Source organism: Colletotrichum jinshuiense, chromosome 1 (assembly GCF_051148585.1).
Source record: "Colletotrichum jinshuiense chromosome 1, complete sequence".
Taxonomy (NCBI): Eukaryota; Fungi; Ascomycota; class Sordariomycetes; order Glomerellales; family Glomerellaceae; genus Colletotrichum; species Colletotrichum jinshuiense.
The window spans coordinates 5,428,824-5,445,546 of NC_139302.1; the positions used below are offsets into that span (position 1 = coordinate 5,428,824).

The window sequence follows — 16,723 nt, forward strand, 5'->3', positions numbered from 1 at the left end:
CGATGAAGTCTTCAATTAAATATTGACCCGCCTATATAACCTTGGACTTTCAACCATTTGGAGGGGTGTTTGCTCTTGATAGGGTATGATAATAAAAATAAGGCACCTGCTGAAGTTTTGGATACACCGATTAACCACCAAGTGAATACAATTCTCTAGAATAAATGGCTACGCTACATCAAAGCAGCTGCAGGAAACAATTCCTTCGTATTTTTCATCAAGATGCCTCGGTCAATCGTTGGCCGAGCCAGAGGGTACATTTGAAAATGTGAAAGGGAGGGTCAGTGGCCCAGTCGATACACCTCCTTGCCACGTAAACCCCAGATGGAATTTCAAATGTCATTTTACAATAAAACGGTCAGTAAGCTTGTCTCCATCATGTCTGCAAGGCACATGTATGTTGGGCGCGGCCGGGGCCAGTTGTCATTTGAAGAACTTGTGACGATGACTTCATGACTGGTTTTGCCGCAGCGAGGGATTGTTGAACTACCTTGTTTGTAAATATTCAAAACAATCAAAGACAGGATATCGAGGTTGAATGGTGTGGCTATCTCGTATGTGTGGCTGCGGCGCATGGGGGTTGCTTCATCGAGTTCAAGTCAGTTCCAAAAATGGCTGCCTGATGCAACGTGCCAGGAGCAGGTGCCGCGCCAGCCAACCACCAAATGACCGTCGGCAAGGATTGATGTCACTCGAGCACCGCCACAGGAAGCCGCTGGAAAAGATAGGCTGTTTTGAAAGGAATCAATTCAAAAAGTTTGGTACTTTAGTATCATCGCTCATCAGATGTCTAGGGGCCCTGAAGCCCATGAATTTACAAAAGTCCCATACAAGTGTCGCATAAATAAAACCACATGGACTCCATTGGCTCGCACTCATAACAAAGCCCGGTCGATGGATGGTACCGCCTCACGCCGCAACTTGGTCTGGGGCAAACTGAATTGGACGACATCAAACCCCGAATGCAGTCTCGAGCAGCGCCTCCTCTTCCTTCTGATGCGTCTTCTTCGACCCCGTCGCCGCAGCGGCACCCGCACCCCTGCCGGCGTACACGATCCTGCTGGTCCTGTGGTTCTCCGACTCGGCGGCCACCGTCTCGAGCCTGTCGCGCATGTACTGCCACGCGCCGCCGTTGTACGGCTCCTCCTGGCACCACACCACCGTCTTCGCGGCGGGGTACGAGTCCAGGTTCTGCTTCACCTCGGCCCAGGGGAAGGGGTGCAGCTCCTCGATGCGCGTGATGGCCACGTCCTTGATGCCCTTTGCCTCGCGGTACTTGTGCAGCGAGGCGTAGACCTGGCCGCTGCACAGGATCACGCGGGAAATCTCCTCCCTCGGGACGATGCTGCCGCCGTGTTCGGGGTCGGGGAGGACCGGCTGGAACGACGACTCGCCGCTCAACTCCTGCACCGACGAGCGAGCGAGCGGGTGCCGCAGGAGGGACTTGGAGAAGAAGATGATGAGGGCTGAGTATGTCAGTATCGTTTTTCAAAAGTCATGGGGGGTAAGGGTAGGAACGTACGCTTCTTGTGCGGGGAGTGAACCTGCCTCCTCAACGCATGGAACAAGTTGGCCGGCGTCGTCATGTACACGACGCGCATGTTGCCGGCCTCCCGCGCCCGCGCCAAGTCCGCGGGCCACGCCCTCGGGTCCTCGCTGCACAGCTCCAGGAACCGGCCCAGGCGCGCCGATGAGTGCTCCGGGCCCTGCCCGTCGTACCCGTGCGGCAGCGACACGACGAGCCCGGAGCGGAGCAGCCACTTGGCCTCGCCCGAGGCGATGAACTGGTCGAGGACGACCTGGGCGTTGTTGGCGAAGTCGCCGAACTGCGCCTCCCACATGACCAGCGCGCCGGGCGCGGCGAGCGAGTAGCCGTAGTCGAAGCCGAGCACGCCGAACTCGCTCAGCGGCGAGTTGACGGCCGCGTACGCCGCCTGCGCCGCGCCCCCGTCGTCGAGGTGGTTCAGCGGCGTGTGCTCCGCGTGCGTGACCTGGTCGTGCAGGACCGAGTGGCGCTGCGAGAAGGTCCCGCGCTCGACATCCTGGCCGCTGATGCGCACGGGCTTGCCCTCCAGCAGCAGCGAGCCGAAGGCGAGCGCCTCGGCTGTCGACCAGTCCACGGACCCGGCGTCGAACGCCTGCTTCTTCGCCGCGAGGATGCGCTGCAGGTTGCGGTGGAGCGTGAAGCCGTCCGGAACGCTGGTGATGGCCTGGGCTACCGTCGCGAGCTTGGATTCGTCCACGCCCGTGGCCGGAGAGGAGTCCTCGGCGACAGCTGATTCGGGCTGGGCGGCCCCTTCACCGCCCTCGACGGGTAGCTTGCTCCTCGCCAGCTTCTGCTCGAGCTCCTCCCAGACCCAGGCCTTTTGCTGCGCAATCACCTCGGCCGACATGGTCTCCTCCGCGACGAGCTTCTCAATGTACTTGTCCATGAGGGGCTTCTGCTGGTCAATCTTCTTGTACATCTCGGGCTGCGTGAAGCTGGCCTGGTCGATCTCGTTGTGGCCGAAGCGGCGGTAGCAGTTGACGTCGATGACGATGTCGGAGCGGAACTCGGCCCTCCAGTCCGCGGCGAGCTTGGCGAGGAAGACGACGGCCTCCGGGTCGTCGGCGTTGACGTGGAAGACGGGCGCCTCGATGAACTTGGCCAGGTCGGTGCAGTACGGCGTCGACCTCGAGTCGGGCGAGTCCGTCGTGAACCCGATCTGGTTGTTGACCATGAGGCGGACGGTGCCGCCGACCTCGTACCCCTTCAGGCCGGAGAGGTTGAGCGTCTCGTAGACGGGGCCCTGGCCGGAGAAGGCGGCGTCGCCGTGAAGCGCCATGAACATCACCTTGGACTGGTCGACGTCGTTCTTGGCGTGCTGCACGGCCTTGGCCTTGCCCTGGGCGACGGGGTCCACGGCCTCCAGGTGCGAAGGGTTGGGCAGCATGGACACGCCCACCGTCTTGCCCCCGGCCGTCGTCCTCGAGCCGTCCATGCCGAAGTGGTACTTGACGTCTCCCGTCTGCCCGTTGTCCGCGTCGAACTTCTCCGCCCCCGCGAACTGGCGGAACAGCGTCTCAAAGTCCTTGCCGTAGACGGTGCTCATGAGGTTCATCCTCCCGCGGTGGCAGCTGCCGATGACGATGTCCTGCACGCCGTGCGCCTCGGCGCAGCGGTCGATGAGCGCGGCCAGCCCCGGGGCCAGGCCCTCGGCGCCGTCGAGCCCGAAGCGCTTCTCGTTGGGGAACTTGGCGGCGAGGAAGCGCTCGAGGCTGGTGGCCCAGATCAGCGTGTCGAGGATGCGCCGCTTCTCCTCGGCGGAGACGCTGGAGGTATGGTACGCCTCCACGCGCTCGCGGATCCAGTCACGCTTGACGGGGTCCGAGATGTGGAGGTACTCGACGCCGAAAGAGCCGCAGTAGATCTGCTCGCAAGCGGCGATGATGTCCCGGAGCTTCATGGTCTTGTTCTCCTGGGAGAGATGCGGCAGCAGTTCCGGGCCGAGAGGTATTTCGCGGTCCAGATCCGCGGGGGTAAAACCGTACTTGCTAAGGTTTGCCGTGCTTGGGAGGCTGGCGTGCGGCTTGACGGTATCATTGCCGACTTTCCCCAGGGGGTTGATGTCGGCGCGGGTGTGGCCGTGCTCTTGGAACGCCCGCACAACGTTCTGCGCCTTTAGGTAGTATACAGCGTCGCTCGACTCGACGTTGGGCGTGGTTTGCGTCAGTGTTGTGTGCCGGCTCGATATCAGCCCGGGGGGCGGTTGGAAGGCTTGCGTCGAGTGCACCGAGGGGTCTTCCATGTTGCGGAAGTAGGTATGCCATGACACATGAACATTCTCTGGGTTAGCTTTCCATGCGAGGTACATCTCGTCGACGTAGTTCGCCGCGCCTCCCTGGAGGAATGAATCTATCGGGCTCTGGCGGAAGGGAGCAGAATATTAGTCTGATGAGCACGAAGAACAGAATCGTATGAATTGGCCTTACCGGAGGGGCTCTGAGGTCGACAGCTTCTGCGGCCGTGGCATATGACCTGCCCTTCTGCGGTGCCAGAGCGCAGCGTCCATAAGAGAAGCATGCTCGTTGCGATTTTGACGCCGGGTGTTCTGCAAAAATGTGTGCAGCGAGGCACTGCCTCGGAGAAAGTGAAGTTGCAGTGCGCCCTTGAGAGAGCGCTCTTGTGGCAGCGCCTCGAGAGGCTGTGTGGAGAGAACGAAGCATTTTGGAGATGGTTTGTGACGGCTGCCCGGTTGTCGCACGTTTGTGGTATCAATATCGCCCCCCTCCCGCTGAAAGCATGCGCAATGTATGAACTGCGACGAAGTTGGCAGAAGATTATGCTCCGATTCTGGTAGTTTGACGGGTCAAGACGGGAAAAGACAAAGAGGACCGTAACCGTGACCACACGAGCAGAAAGCAACAATGCCAGGTCTTGCAGACCCGCGACTTACACGCGGGGATGCACCGTTGACATACCCCACGTCCCGCGGTGCAGCGGGCTCCATTGCGTCGGCGAAACCAGCGCGAACCCGAGCTCGGCTACTCAGCGCGGCTTCAACATTGGCAAGTTGCCTATGCCTGCAAATGCCATGCTCGAGCCAGAGAGCGTGGTGAGAGTCCGAGATCTTCCAGGTGTCGCCACGAAGGGGCGACTTGGCCCGTCGTCCGTGGGAAAATCGGGGTGTCGCCCTCGGATATCGAAGCCGAAGCCCAGTGGCCCTGAACGACGGACCCCCCATGTGCAGCCAGCCACCGCCCGGAATTTCCACCCGGGACAGCCAACGTGGATGGTGCCGGTCTTTGTCCAAGATAATGGAACCGCTTGAAGAGCCCCGTTCGCGAGCAAAGTAATATTGATTGCGGGGAAGCAAGACATATGTGGCGCTCGTGGTCCCGGCGGCGAGACTGATCCCCGCGGGGAACCCCAGAGGAACAACCCCAAGATCACTATACTTTGTAGTACGCGACGAATTACAATAGGATGTTGGGCAAGGTGTCCGGGACACGCACTGTGAGCCGCGGCGACGACCGAACCAGGGTCAAAATGCTGGACATTGGTATTCTACCAATGATCTACGAACCGAAACCCCATCTAAGATGCAGCAGTGTACGCCCCCAATGCCCGCATGGCAATGCTATCAGCCATATCCCGCCCCCTTACAAAGTAAAATACATATCCATAGACACTACCGAGTGGCTGCCGACCACTACCGGGCGGCTGGGCCCCACTTTCTACAGGCATCTCTCTCTCTCTCCGCCTCTCTACGCGTAGGAGAAGTGATTAAAATTAAGCCAGGAGGAGCCTGGCGGGGTCCTCGATGTAGCTCTTGACGATGTTGAGGAAGGTGACGGCCTCGCGGCCGTCGATGAGGCGGTGGTCGTAGGTGACGGTGATGTACATCATGGGGCGGATCTCGAGCTTGCCGTCGACGACGACGGGGCGCTCCTTGATGCCGTTCATGTTGAAGACGGCGGCCTGGGGGTAGTTGATGACGGGGGTGCCGAAGAGCGAGCCGAAGATGCCGGGGTTGCTGATGGAGAAGTTGCCGCCCTCGAGGTCGGCCATGGAGAGCTTGCTGTCGCGGGCCTGTGGTACGTCAGCATTTCCGTCACGTCAAGGTTCTATGACCCGCGAGGAGAAAAAGGGGGAAATCCAGGGGGAAGGGGGGGAGATGGGGGGAAGCTCACCTTGGCGGCCAGCTCGGCGACGCCGCGCTCAATGCCGATGATGTCGAGGCTGTCGACGTTGCGCAGGACGGGGGTGATGAGGCCCTTGGGGGCGGAGACGGCGATGCTGATGTCGACGTAGTCCCTGTAGGTGATGACCTCCTTGTCGGTGTCGATGGAGGCGTTGAGCTGGGGCACCTGCTGGGCGGCCAGGCAGGTGGCCTTGGTGAAGGCGCCCATGTACCCCAGGCGCACGCCGTGGCGCTTCATGACGTCCTCCTTGTTCTTGGCGCGCCAGGCCATCAGGGCCGACATGTCGACCTCGTTGATGGTGGTCAGCGACGCCGTCATGTTCTGCGACTGCTTGAGCTTGGTGGCAATGGTCTTGCGCATGCGCGTGAGCTTCTCGGTGCGCTCGCCGCGGGAGAAGAGGCCGGTGGCGCCAAAGGGCACCTGGGGCGCGTCGGCGGGCTTCTGCTGCTGGGCGGGCTTGGGGGCCGCCGCGGGCTTGCTCTCCTGCTGCTTGGGCGCCTCGGGGGCCTTCTTCTGCTCCTGGGCGGGCGCGGGGGCGGCGGGCTCGGGCTTGCTCTCGGACTCGGCGGGCTTGGACTCGGCGGCGGGCTCGGGCTTGGACTCCTTCTTGGCCTCGCCCTCGGGGGCGGCGCCGGTCTCCATGCGCGCGAGCTTCTGGCCGACCTCGACGGTGTCGCCCTCGGCGACGAAGAGCTCGACGATGGTGCCCTCCTCGGGGGCGTTGACGGCGACGTCGATCTTGTCCGTCTCGATGCTGGCCACCTCCTCGTCGGCCTCGACGCGGTCGCCGACCTGCTTGCCGATGGAGGCGATAGTGCCCTCGGTGATGGACTCGGCCATTTGCGGGACGGTGATGATGACCTCACCATGCTGGATGCGGGTGGTGCTGAAGGAGCGGTACTGGGACGAGGCGAGCGCGGGGTAGGCGGCACGGGGTATCGTTCTCGAGGCGGAGCGCGTGGCCGTCGCGAGGCTTCTTGTCGTCGTCGCTTTTGAGGCGGCGTTGGTGATGTGGCACTGGGCTGCGCTCGCGAGTCTGGGGGTCGCGGCCGTCGAGGGCTTGGCCAGGCGGCCCACGGATTGGAGCTGGGAGCGCATCATTTTTTTTTTCTGCTTCTTTCTCGTTTCTCGGGGAGGGGGGTGTGTGTTGAACAAGAGGCCCGGCGATCCGAAGCGAACGAGCAGAATATGAGGGTATATGGTTTTTGTTTTAGTTGCGTTGAGCAAGTTGGGTGACTCTTACAGAGAGGAAGGGACGCTCGGAAAAATTGTAAAGGGAAATTTGAAGTTGGAGCTTTGCTGGCTCGGCAGCGTGACAGAATCCACCGCCGCTTTATTGGCGCTGTGTTTGTTTGCTCTATTCCTAGCTGGGACACGATGCAAGCTCGACCATGTCTGTCAACCCCCTCACATCTTGTTGTCAATGCAGCTGAATTGTACATGTCTGTCTAGTTTGACTAATTGAATGTTTTTTGTCATCAGAATGCGCACCCTGGGTTTCCTGCATCTCGTCGTCATCATGCCATGCGGGCGCCAGCATCGTGAGAGGACTCCAAGCTCCAGTCCCCCCCCCCCAAAAGCGGCGGGCTTCTCGGTGTACCCCGGCAGCCATCTGGGAAGAAATCGGAAGCTCCGCATCTCTTGCCGGCTCCTAGCTTTCCAAAGGCAGCTGCGCCATTGGTCAATCGGCGTGCTGTCACCCCACTGCATTTAGACAGTGCCGGGTGCAGGGGTACGTACCGCACTACGGCAGCGCCGGCAGGGGTTTTCGGCTTCTCAGCCTCTGCGACTCGTCCCTTACCCGGCCAGACGGCTTCTTTCCCCGTTTCTCGAATTTGCTCCCCTTTTTTTGTCCCATTTCCCTCCTTCTCGGTAAATTCTTTGTACGCCGGGGGAGCTGTCATGGTCCCTTAGTCAGCAAACAGGGGGCATGGCAAGCTTCATGGGAAAGGGGGAAAAAGAAAACAATGTGAAAAAAAAATACCCCTAAAAGTGTAATATTTGCTACCTGGTCCGAGCTTGCTTGCTGGTCACGACAACAAACTCTGTAAAGGCATCAAGAAGCTTCAGAGCCCCGGGCACCGAGAGTGTATAGAAAGATTCGCAATGGCATCTGCTGTGAATGAAAAGAAAGTAGCCGGCGGCGGCGGCGGCGGCGGCGGTGGTGCCAGAGTCGTATACCTGACGCTGTACAACGCCCTCTTCGCCAGCCTGTGGGCGTCCATCTTCATCAGCGTCGCAACCAACGCCGCCTCCAAGGGCAAGCTCGAGCTCTACCAGGCCACGGAGCCCCGCGCGCGATGGGTGCAGACGCTCACCCTGATTGAAGTCGTGCATTCTGCTGTTGGTGAGCCGCTTACCTCACCCTCCCCCCCCCCCTTTCCCGCCTGCTATGGTACTCTTCGCTGCTGCTACGCCCGGATCCAAAAAAGACTGGGACGCAAAACCGCAGTGCGCCAAAAATAAACAACACTGAGACAAACCCGGCTGACTCAGGACGCAGGCCTCGTCAAGTCCCCCGTGGGGACAACGGCTCTGCAGGTCGTCGCCCGCACCATCATCGTCTGGATGGTCTGCTTCAGCTTCCCCGAGACCACCGCCGCCTCCAACGCCTACCTCGCCCTCCTGCTGTCGTGGTCCACCGCCGACACCATCCGCTATGCCTACCTGGCCCTGAACCTCCACGGCATGGCGTCCGACGCCCTCGTCTGGCTGCGGTGAGTATTTTCGTATTCCCTACAACCGCCGCCCCTCCCAGCCGCGAGACCGGACAGCCTGACAATGACACAGCTACACCATGTTCTACCCCCTGTACCCCATCGGCATCGCGTCCGAATGGTGGCTCCTGTACAAGGCCATTGAGCCCGCCGGCCACCTCAGCCCCGTCATCCCCTACGTCTTTTACTTCTGCCTGTCTTTATATATCCCCGGTACGTTCTTGGCAAAGCTCCTTGAAACCCACGTGGGGGTGGTTCTCGCCCGCTGACGACTGAAACGAAAAAAAAACAGGGTCTTACACCATGTACACCTACATGATCAAGCAGAGGAGAAAGACGCTGTCGAAGATCAAGAAGGCACAGTAGTTGATTTTCTGCTTGCGGGCGGCGGCGGCGCATCAAGTCGCATCGCAACGATTGACTGGACCCGGCCCAAGCTCCGGATTTGCTGTCGACCTTTCCCGGAAATAGGCTTCGGCTGCACCATCCGAGGGCTGCCATGGAAAAAGGGGTCCAAGAGACCCTGCCAATGCACAAACGCCACACACACATGCTGTCACTCTCATCCCAGACTCTGTCATCCGGTTTGTCGGATTGTGACTGAGCACTCTGCATCGTCGGAGCCTTAATTAGCAGCCAAATAGCCCGTTGGGTGTTTCTCCTAAGTAGGCGTTACCAACCCACGTAATTAATCAGATTAATCATCGCCCAATCATGAACCAGGAGCGGTCAAAAGATAAAGTGCTCCGTGTTAGTAGGCCAGGCCCATCACCAGAGACCAGTATGAGATGATTACGGGGACATGGGGCCATCAAGTAAAACAACAAAACTCGAATTTGATAAATTCACTATCCCATCCCATATCCAAGAGTATGGCGGCAGATCTTCGCACCCAACAATTTACAGGTTGTATCTGAACGCCTTGTCCTGCACATCCGTCATGTCCGAGTCGACCGCCACGCCCATGCGGATCGCCGCCGCACCCCCGTCGTGCCCGCCGACGCTGTACTCGTAGTTGCCCTCCGCCGCCAGCCGGTCCCTCCGGGCATTCTCCCTCTTGAGCGCGGCGCCGTACACGGCGTACGTGGCGACGAGCGCGACCCAGCTCGCGACGCTGAGGATGCAGCCCTTGGTGTACCGCGGCGCGTCGCTCTCGGTCCACGCCTGCGGCGACACGATGCACCCCACGCAGTACACGATGAAGAAGCCCGCGCTGACGACGCTCTTCTTGGTGTTGCCCTTGACGTTGGACGCCATCATGGCCGCCGTCGAGCTGAGCAGCGAGCTGCAGCACGCCGCGAGCCACGTGCTGGCCACGATGCCCCACTCGGCGCCCTTGGCCGGCAGCGCGATCAGCAGCGCCGACCCGACCAGCGGCACGAGCGAGAGCCCGATCGACGTGTAGACCCGCGTGCCCGGGAAGAAGCGCGGGATCAGCGCGCTGGCCCAGATGGTGGCGAAGCTGATGGCGCCGCCGGGGAGGCCGACCAGCATGGTCCGGAAGGGGGAGTAGCCGAACCCGTTGATCACGAGGGAGGAGAACTGTTTGGACAAACCGCCGTTAGACAAACTCTTTGCGGGAAGGGAACCAGGACAAAAAAGAAAAGAAAACATAAAACGTACCTTGAGGATGGGGGTAGTGAGGGTGATGCAGAGCGCCATCATGAAGTACATCCACGTCTGCGGCTGCCGCAGGGCCTCGAACATCTGCTTCGAGTTGAACTCGGCCCTGTCGCGGGTGCCGCGGTCGAGCGCGAGCCGCCTCGTGGCGATCTCCCGCTCGCGCGGGGTCAGGAACCAGGCCGTCGTGGTGTCGCGGGGCATGAGCGCGCAGAAGGCGATGCCGCAGGCCGACGTCAGCCCGCCGCTGATGAGGAACATGACGCGCCACTTCTCCATGGCCATTTCGGCCGCGCCGCCGATGCCGTACATCATCAGCGCGCCCAGGATCTGCGACACGCCCGACATGGACACCCAGGTGGCGACGCGGATCGGGTGCTCGCGGCGCCGGTACCAGTTGGACGTGATGATGATGAAGGCCGGCGAGACGGCGCCCTCGGCGAAGCCCAGGAAGAAGCGCGCCGCCGCGAGGCCCCTGAAGTCGTGCGTCGCCCCCAGGCACATTTCGACGCCGCCCCAAACGATGATGGTGACGCCGACGAAGAGCGTGATCGGGAGCCGGCCCATGAGGTAGGCGGCGGGGTACTCGGAGCAGAGCTGGCCAAAGTAGAAGAGGGAGATGACCCACGAGAAGTCCTGGCCAGTCAGTCTCAGGTCCTTCCGCAGGCCGAAAACTGACGCATAGTTGATCGACTGCTTGTCGAGGTCTGTTGGTGGTCGACGCGGTTAGCACGGTTCATCAAGGCAGGTCATTCAACGGGCTCCTTACACTGGAAGAAATACACAAATGCCATCAGCGGCATCAAAACTCTGTCGAGCTTGCGCACAAGCGCACTCTCTTCTTCGGGGCTGATCTCCTCAAAGGCCACATGCTCTTCGTCTTGCTTTTTGGTCATTTCGAGCTCCTCAGCAACTGCGGCCGCGTGAGGGTCGTCTCTCTTGTCCGACATGATGTTGGTTATCTTCTGCGGAACGACTTCTTTGTGTTGATCAGAGTTGAATGCAATTGGCGAATAAGGTTAAAAGACGCCTGGGCCTGGTATCTCCGATTGGCTACTGCGGAAGACCACAAACCCCCTGGTCTTTCTGGCAGGATGGTTGGATCTGGTTGAAAGGATATATTGGCAAGGAAGCTCAGGCCATGAAGCACAGAAGGGTATGAACTCTGCGGGCGCTTGAGACATTGTTATATAGTCAACTTGTCTGGTGGCCTGCTGTCTGGGGTTGAACACCTTGAGACACGCGACTCATCAAGAGGGTTGGGGAACGCGGGGTCTTCCCCAGGCACTCCGCAAAGACGGGGTTTAGGTGGCGGCGGCTGGGATGCTCTCCAGGAACTAGTCGACACTAGTTTCTATTCATTCGTGGGGTCATGCTGCGCATGGAGGCCGACGCTAGACTCTGTAGTCAGGGTGCCTTCGGGAGTTGTATCCGAGGAGCTGTCCCCATACTCAACAAACCAGGTGCCTTCAAAGCTCAACAGCACACTGGGCCGGCTATGGACCAGTCGTCCTCTAGTCAGTGTATGTATTCCTTTCGTCCTATAACATCGGCATCGAGTATTTCCCTCGTGGGGCTATGAATTCCGATATGAAAGTCAACAGAACGGCGCTCAAGGTTGACTACCCCACGGGATCTGATTCTCCAGGGACTCCCAGTCAGTTTGCTCAACGCCAGTGAACATGAACCCCGGGGTGTGGTAGACCCAGTAAAGGCTGTTTTCGCCTTCGAGAGGTATGCTGGCCAAGTCGGCGCCGCTGAAGCCAAAGTCATGCTGACCAATATCGTCGCAAGCTTCAGCCGCTCCGGCATCATCTCCCTGCCGGCTACTTGCCCTGTCAATGCTGGAGCCAGCATGTTCAACACTAGTCAAAGTCCGGTCGGTCCCTTGATCGAGGTTTCCATAGCCGCTAGAGAAGGAGAAGGTCTGCGTCAAGAGATCCATGAATGACTCTTGTGGAGTTTGACCACTCGCCTGGTGTACCGGCAGGGCCAGGTGCGTACACATCTGGTCAAGCTCGGCGAGCCGACTAGCGGCTGCTCTGTTCCCTAAGGTCACGAGATACCTGAGGATGGCCCTGGACCCTTCGATGCCTTTGAATCCGAGGCCCTTTCCCGGGTTGATGGCCTCGACAAGGACAAAAATGAACCCAACAGAAAAAGTTGCATCGAGATCCAAGAAGGCGTTCTTGGCTGTTTAGCCGGGACAAATCAGCAAAGTCACACACGCGAATTGAGGTCATTAGACGCACCGATTATCTCCTTTTTACGGAGTTCTTGCAGAATGACGAGACTCTTGCTTGCGGCTTCGACGCATATCTCGGCAAGCCGGACCAATGCGGGGCTTACATCGCCGCGAGACCCTTCACGGTCTGGGTCGCGGCTGTTGCGGGCCATATACAGCATAATGGGACGGACAGTGTGAATTACGGCCTGGGGGTGTTAGTACAAACGCCCGGAGCTAAAAATGATAAGAACACCGTACCGAGTAGACGGACATGTACAAGCTCGAGCTGGTCCTCGACGTGGAGGTTGGGGCGTCCATAAAGGGGCGTCCGGCCACGCTGAGGCCAGACGGTTTTATCTCCATCGAGTACTCGGGTGGCATTTTCTTCTCTACTTCGTAAAGCGAGTGTAAAATGTCTTGTACATTGTTGATGAATGTGGCCTCTAGGTCGTCCTTGTGGGAGTAGATTGCTGACATTCAGTTAGATCCCAGCTAGGCCTGGACGGCATATAGTAACATACTAGTAGTTATTTTGCCGGTGATTCTCGCAGCTTGAACGTTAACACCTAAGGCCGTGGCAGGCGGAAATCCAAGGACCTCATAAGGTGGTTTCGTGGTGATGGCATAATCTTCGATAGACATGGGATATCCACCGGCTGCACAGAGCCTCCTGTCAAGCTGTCAGTCGAACACTCTATCAAACACAAAAGCCGTTTAAGGTTTCTGTTTTACCTCTCCTGCATGTATATAGACCACCAGAGCCTGTTACGATGGACGTTTTCCGGTCGCCGGAGATTCTGGTGGCTATTTGCACGGTGCATACCGTGGCTGATGGCCAATCTCAAGGCGGTATTAGACTGAAAACAATAGTCAGTCAATCGCGCCTAAAGTCAATGAAGATCTGACTCACATGTAGATAAGCATCATCTTTCCGGTCCACTATTTGCAGATACAAGGCTGTCAATGCCATCACCTCGACACCAATGATGCCGTGCTTGCGCAAGTCACTCAGCAAGGGTGTTCGCTTGACGGCCTCTCGGAAGTAGGTCGTGCCTGGGAGATCGCCATTCTCGTCCGCCCTTCCCTGAAGCAATCGGCCGACGGCGAAGATGAGCAGCGCCTCCACGATCCAGATCTCGGGGAGCCGAACATCAGTGCTGGCCTCGTGATACAGGACGGAAAGATTGTCCGAGAACGCACGGACGTCGAAGAGCTGCTGCGAGATCCCGACGTTGAGTATGACCACGTCGAGCATTGCATGAACCTCCTCCTCCGTCGGCCACGGGCCGATAGCCTCCAAACCGCGTCTGTCAATGTGAGGCAGTGGGGTTACGGAACTCACGGATGGGCTGGCGGCGGATCCTGGATTTGAGCGGGACACGAGCAGAGTCTTGATCTCAGACCCGAAGGTCTCGCTCGAAGACAGGGCCGATTCGGGTGCGATCGCTGGCCGGAGTTAGCATCCGACGTATGCGTTTTGGAAAGGATACATAAGGCCCACTCACCCCTGACGGCACGCGCAGGCGAAGTTGTGGACGCGGGCACCGGCTCGCCGGTTCTTACCCTCTCGAGAGAGGGAGATAAGCATGGCTGAGACATGATCGTCGGAGGGTGGCCAAGACTGACGGGGGTAATAGAGCTACCACCGAGGTTGGTGGTATCTTGCGTCGTTTCCGTGTCATTTTGAGCAGCTTGTGCACCCAAGTCGGGCCCGCGACCCAGGAGCGATATCGGTCCTGGCGAAGATGCCGCGGCTGAAGCCGACTTCTCACGGACCCGGCGTTCATAGAAGGCTACTTTGTCCTCAAGTTCACGTATTTGTCTACGTCATACAGAGCATTTCTCAGCCATCATCCGGCACGCGCGCGGGGCTCTACATGAGCTCTGGGGGGGGACGACGTACGAGATGGAGTACAGCTTCCTCTTTTCGGAGGCGGAAAAGACGCATTTCAGCCCCCGCTTGGAGCAGTACTTGCAAGGCCGCTGGCCCGAACATTTCACCTTCTTGTCGCGGCAAATCTGGCAGGCGTTGGAGGTGCGGGCGGCCTCGGCTTGAGAAGCCGAACGGAAGCGTCTGGTCGCTGCGGGCTCCGGAGCGCCGGGAGGCGGGCTTGTTGCTTTGCGGGTGTCACCACTACGATCAGGTTCCGAATCGACGTCCATGCTGGTTGCCCGGAGCGAAAGGACCCCTTGGTGTTGCCAAGATATCAATTCGCAAGTCGAAGATCTGGGGAAGCGGACCTGGTGGTTGATGCTAGGTTTGGGGGTCGGAAAGGGAGACGCATCCGTGGGACAGTTGTTGGGAAGAGGTCGGGGGCAACGTGAAGGAGGCTCATTACTCGCTACAGTGTGGGGAGGAGGGGGCGCTAACACCCATCCGTTAGCGGATCACAGTTCTGGGTAAGCAGCTACTCCGCTGGGGAATGCTAGCGGCCAGGTTACCCACTAACATCAGCCGCTGCAGATCCATGCACTTGGCATCTAATTGCTGGCATTTCAACGGCCAAATAGCTGTGAGAACCCGGCCAGCCGTTGAAGCATAACCTTATCGATTTTCCCAAACGTGGCAATCGCAAGATGCGTCCTGGCATAAAAGTTTAATGGGCTTTTGTTGGAGACCAAGGAGCTTTACCTTAACGACGAGGCTATTCTTCGGTCCTGCATCATTATTTGGCCATCCTTATATTATTAAATCGCAACTGAGACTTGATTAAGTTTTTGTTTCGAAAATCTGAAGACCATGGAAAAAATGAAAACGTCAGTATATTGAAATAACCGTAGATTCTGTATTTGAAATACGTTCTAAAGCCAATAATCTTATTTTATTGATGGATGTGGAAGACTAAGTTGTCTCTGATATGGTATCGAACCGATGGGGCAATGCTACTCTTCCGAATTGGCAATTAATAGATACTGTTGGTCGTGACTATCCAACACCTTAGTCAATTTGGAACCTCAAACAGTGCCTGGAGGATCTAAGGAGGCTGGATATCAACAGTGGCACCTACGAAGCTGCCGATGATATGGGCAAGATTGGCATAGACGTTAAACCGGCTGATAATGGCTTCGCAACCTAGCAAAATTATGTGATATTTAGGCAGGTCACACATCGGTAGGATTACGGAAAGATTGATTACGTGCTTGCATCAGACAGAATCAGCAAGTGAGAAGCCGCGAAGGAAGTTTGCCTGCTCCACGAGCTTATCTGAACAATCAAATTATGGTATGATAGGCTACATCGTGAACAACATGTTTCAGAATATATAACGTCAGTCAAATTACTTTGTAGCCGGATGATTGGTGGTTTTGGGACCCAGAATGAATAGGCAAAGTTGAAGGTCTCCCATTGACCAAATATGCTACGGAACGGTTCAAACGTTGTTGCCAGATTCCTGCCTGTGCTTTTTGTGGCGTAAGGCATATACCGACTGGGCCTTCATGATCTGGAGTCACGCGATTTGGTCAGCTGCGACGTCGGTCGTTCTTTACGCTCGGCAAGGAGACTCTTGAGTTTAGTGGCAACCTTACTTGCGCTACACTTAGTCCTGCATCTGTGAGAAGTGCAAATGCCCCTTGGAAATTATGTTTGGGATATGCTTTTCGTAAAATAAGAAACTCATTGCTATGATGGAGTCTTCAATATGACAAAGAAGTGGAGGCCTCAATTGAGTATGTCTTCGCTTACGATGTTAATTCCATTGCCACTGAGAATTAAAGTGTCTAACATTTGGCATTGGACGCAGTCTACTCGACGCGATTCACCAGGGAAGGCCGTTCTATGCAAGGCCCTCAATTGAAGCTTCCACAGCATACTCTCCACGTGACATATGGGTAAGAAAAAGATAACCTTTTAACTGCTAAGCAGGGTCATCGAATGCCCATATACTTCATTTTTCATGACAATCAGGGCGTTGTACTCAAACAAGCCCACAATGTACTGTATGTTTCGATAACATTATGGACACCCAGTCTCTACCTGTGCTGCAAATCTGCCATCTCCTTTCAGTCGGCTTTCTGCTTCATTTCTGAACGGAGTTCTGCTGGATTTAGCTCTTTCAACTCTATTAGCTTTACGGTCTGTTTTTGTTGTTTCAGGCTCTTTAGACGCATCTCCAAGATTGACAAAGACGCTTCTCCATTTCTCCATAGCTGTCTTCCAGGTCTGTCATTCTCAAGTCTCTGGATTACGATTTTCAAATTACTTGTCATGCTTAGGTGGATAATTGTGCGCGTATTGTGCAACTCTCCGTCAGATACTACTTGAGCATTCATAATGTCTCCGACCACCGGAGAGCGCTCACATTGGGACTTTGGTTGACCGGTATGCCTGACGCTATCCAAGATACATCTGTGGTCTGTGTGCCAGGTGGTCTCAGGCCCAATTGCTGAACATGAGTCGGGAAAGGAAATCCATTTTCAGTACGACAGTGTAAGATTTTCCCATGTAGAGTATATTGCCTGGGTGTAAGCCCGA

General features: G+C 57.3%; 4 protein-coding genes across 4 annotated transcripts; 1 reads left to right on the plus strand and 3 right to left on the minus strand.

Moving 5' to 3' along the window:
• Positions 1-951: 951 nt before the first annotated feature.
• EsH8_I_001410 (uncharacterized protein) lies at positions 952-6,786 on the minus strand (the record flags this gene model as incomplete). Its single annotated transcript, XM_083268823.1, has 4 exons — positions 952-1,466; positions 1,523-3,881; positions 5,336-5,572; positions 5,674-6,786. 4 exons carry the CDS (start codon positions 6,784-6,786, stop codon positions 952-954), a joined length of 4,224 nt encoding a protein of 1,407 aa, XP_083119261.1.
• Positions 6,787-7,791: 1,005 nt separating this feature from the next.
• Positions 7,792-8,768, plus strand: EsH8_I_001411 (protein tyrosine phosphatase-like domain-containing protein; the record flags this gene model as incomplete). Its single annotated transcript, XM_083268824.1, has 4 exons — positions 7,792-8,032; positions 8,189-8,402; positions 8,476-8,615; positions 8,695-8,768. The coding sequence occupies 4 exons, from the start codon at positions 7,792-7,794 to the stop codon at positions 8,766-8,768; spliced, it is 669 nt and encodes a 222-aa protein (XP_083119262.1).
• Positions 8,769-9,302: 534 nt separating this feature from the next.
• EsH8_I_001412 (major facilitator superfamily domain-containing protein) lies at positions 9,303-10,972 on the minus strand (the record flags this gene model as incomplete). The annotated part of the gene is made up of 3 exons (XM_083268825.1): positions 9,303-9,944; positions 10,026-10,729; positions 10,792-10,972. 3 exons carry the CDS (start codon positions 10,970-10,972, stop codon positions 9,303-9,305), a joined length of 1,527 nt encoding a protein of 508 aa, XP_083119263.1.
• Positions 10,973-11,634: 662 nt separating this feature from the next.
• On the minus strand, positions 11,635-14,412 carry EsH8_I_001413 (uncharacterized protein; the record flags this gene model as incomplete). Its single annotated transcript, XM_083268826.1, has 8 exons — positions 11,635-12,215; positions 12,275-12,455; positions 12,508-12,719; positions 12,771-12,919; positions 12,982-13,106; positions 13,160-13,695; positions 13,755-14,071; positions 14,153-14,412. 8 exons carry the CDS (start codon positions 14,410-14,412, stop codon positions 11,635-11,637), a joined length of 2,361 nt encoding a protein of 786 aa, XP_083119264.1.
• Between the last annotated feature and the right edge of the window lie 2,311 nt (positions 14,413-16,723).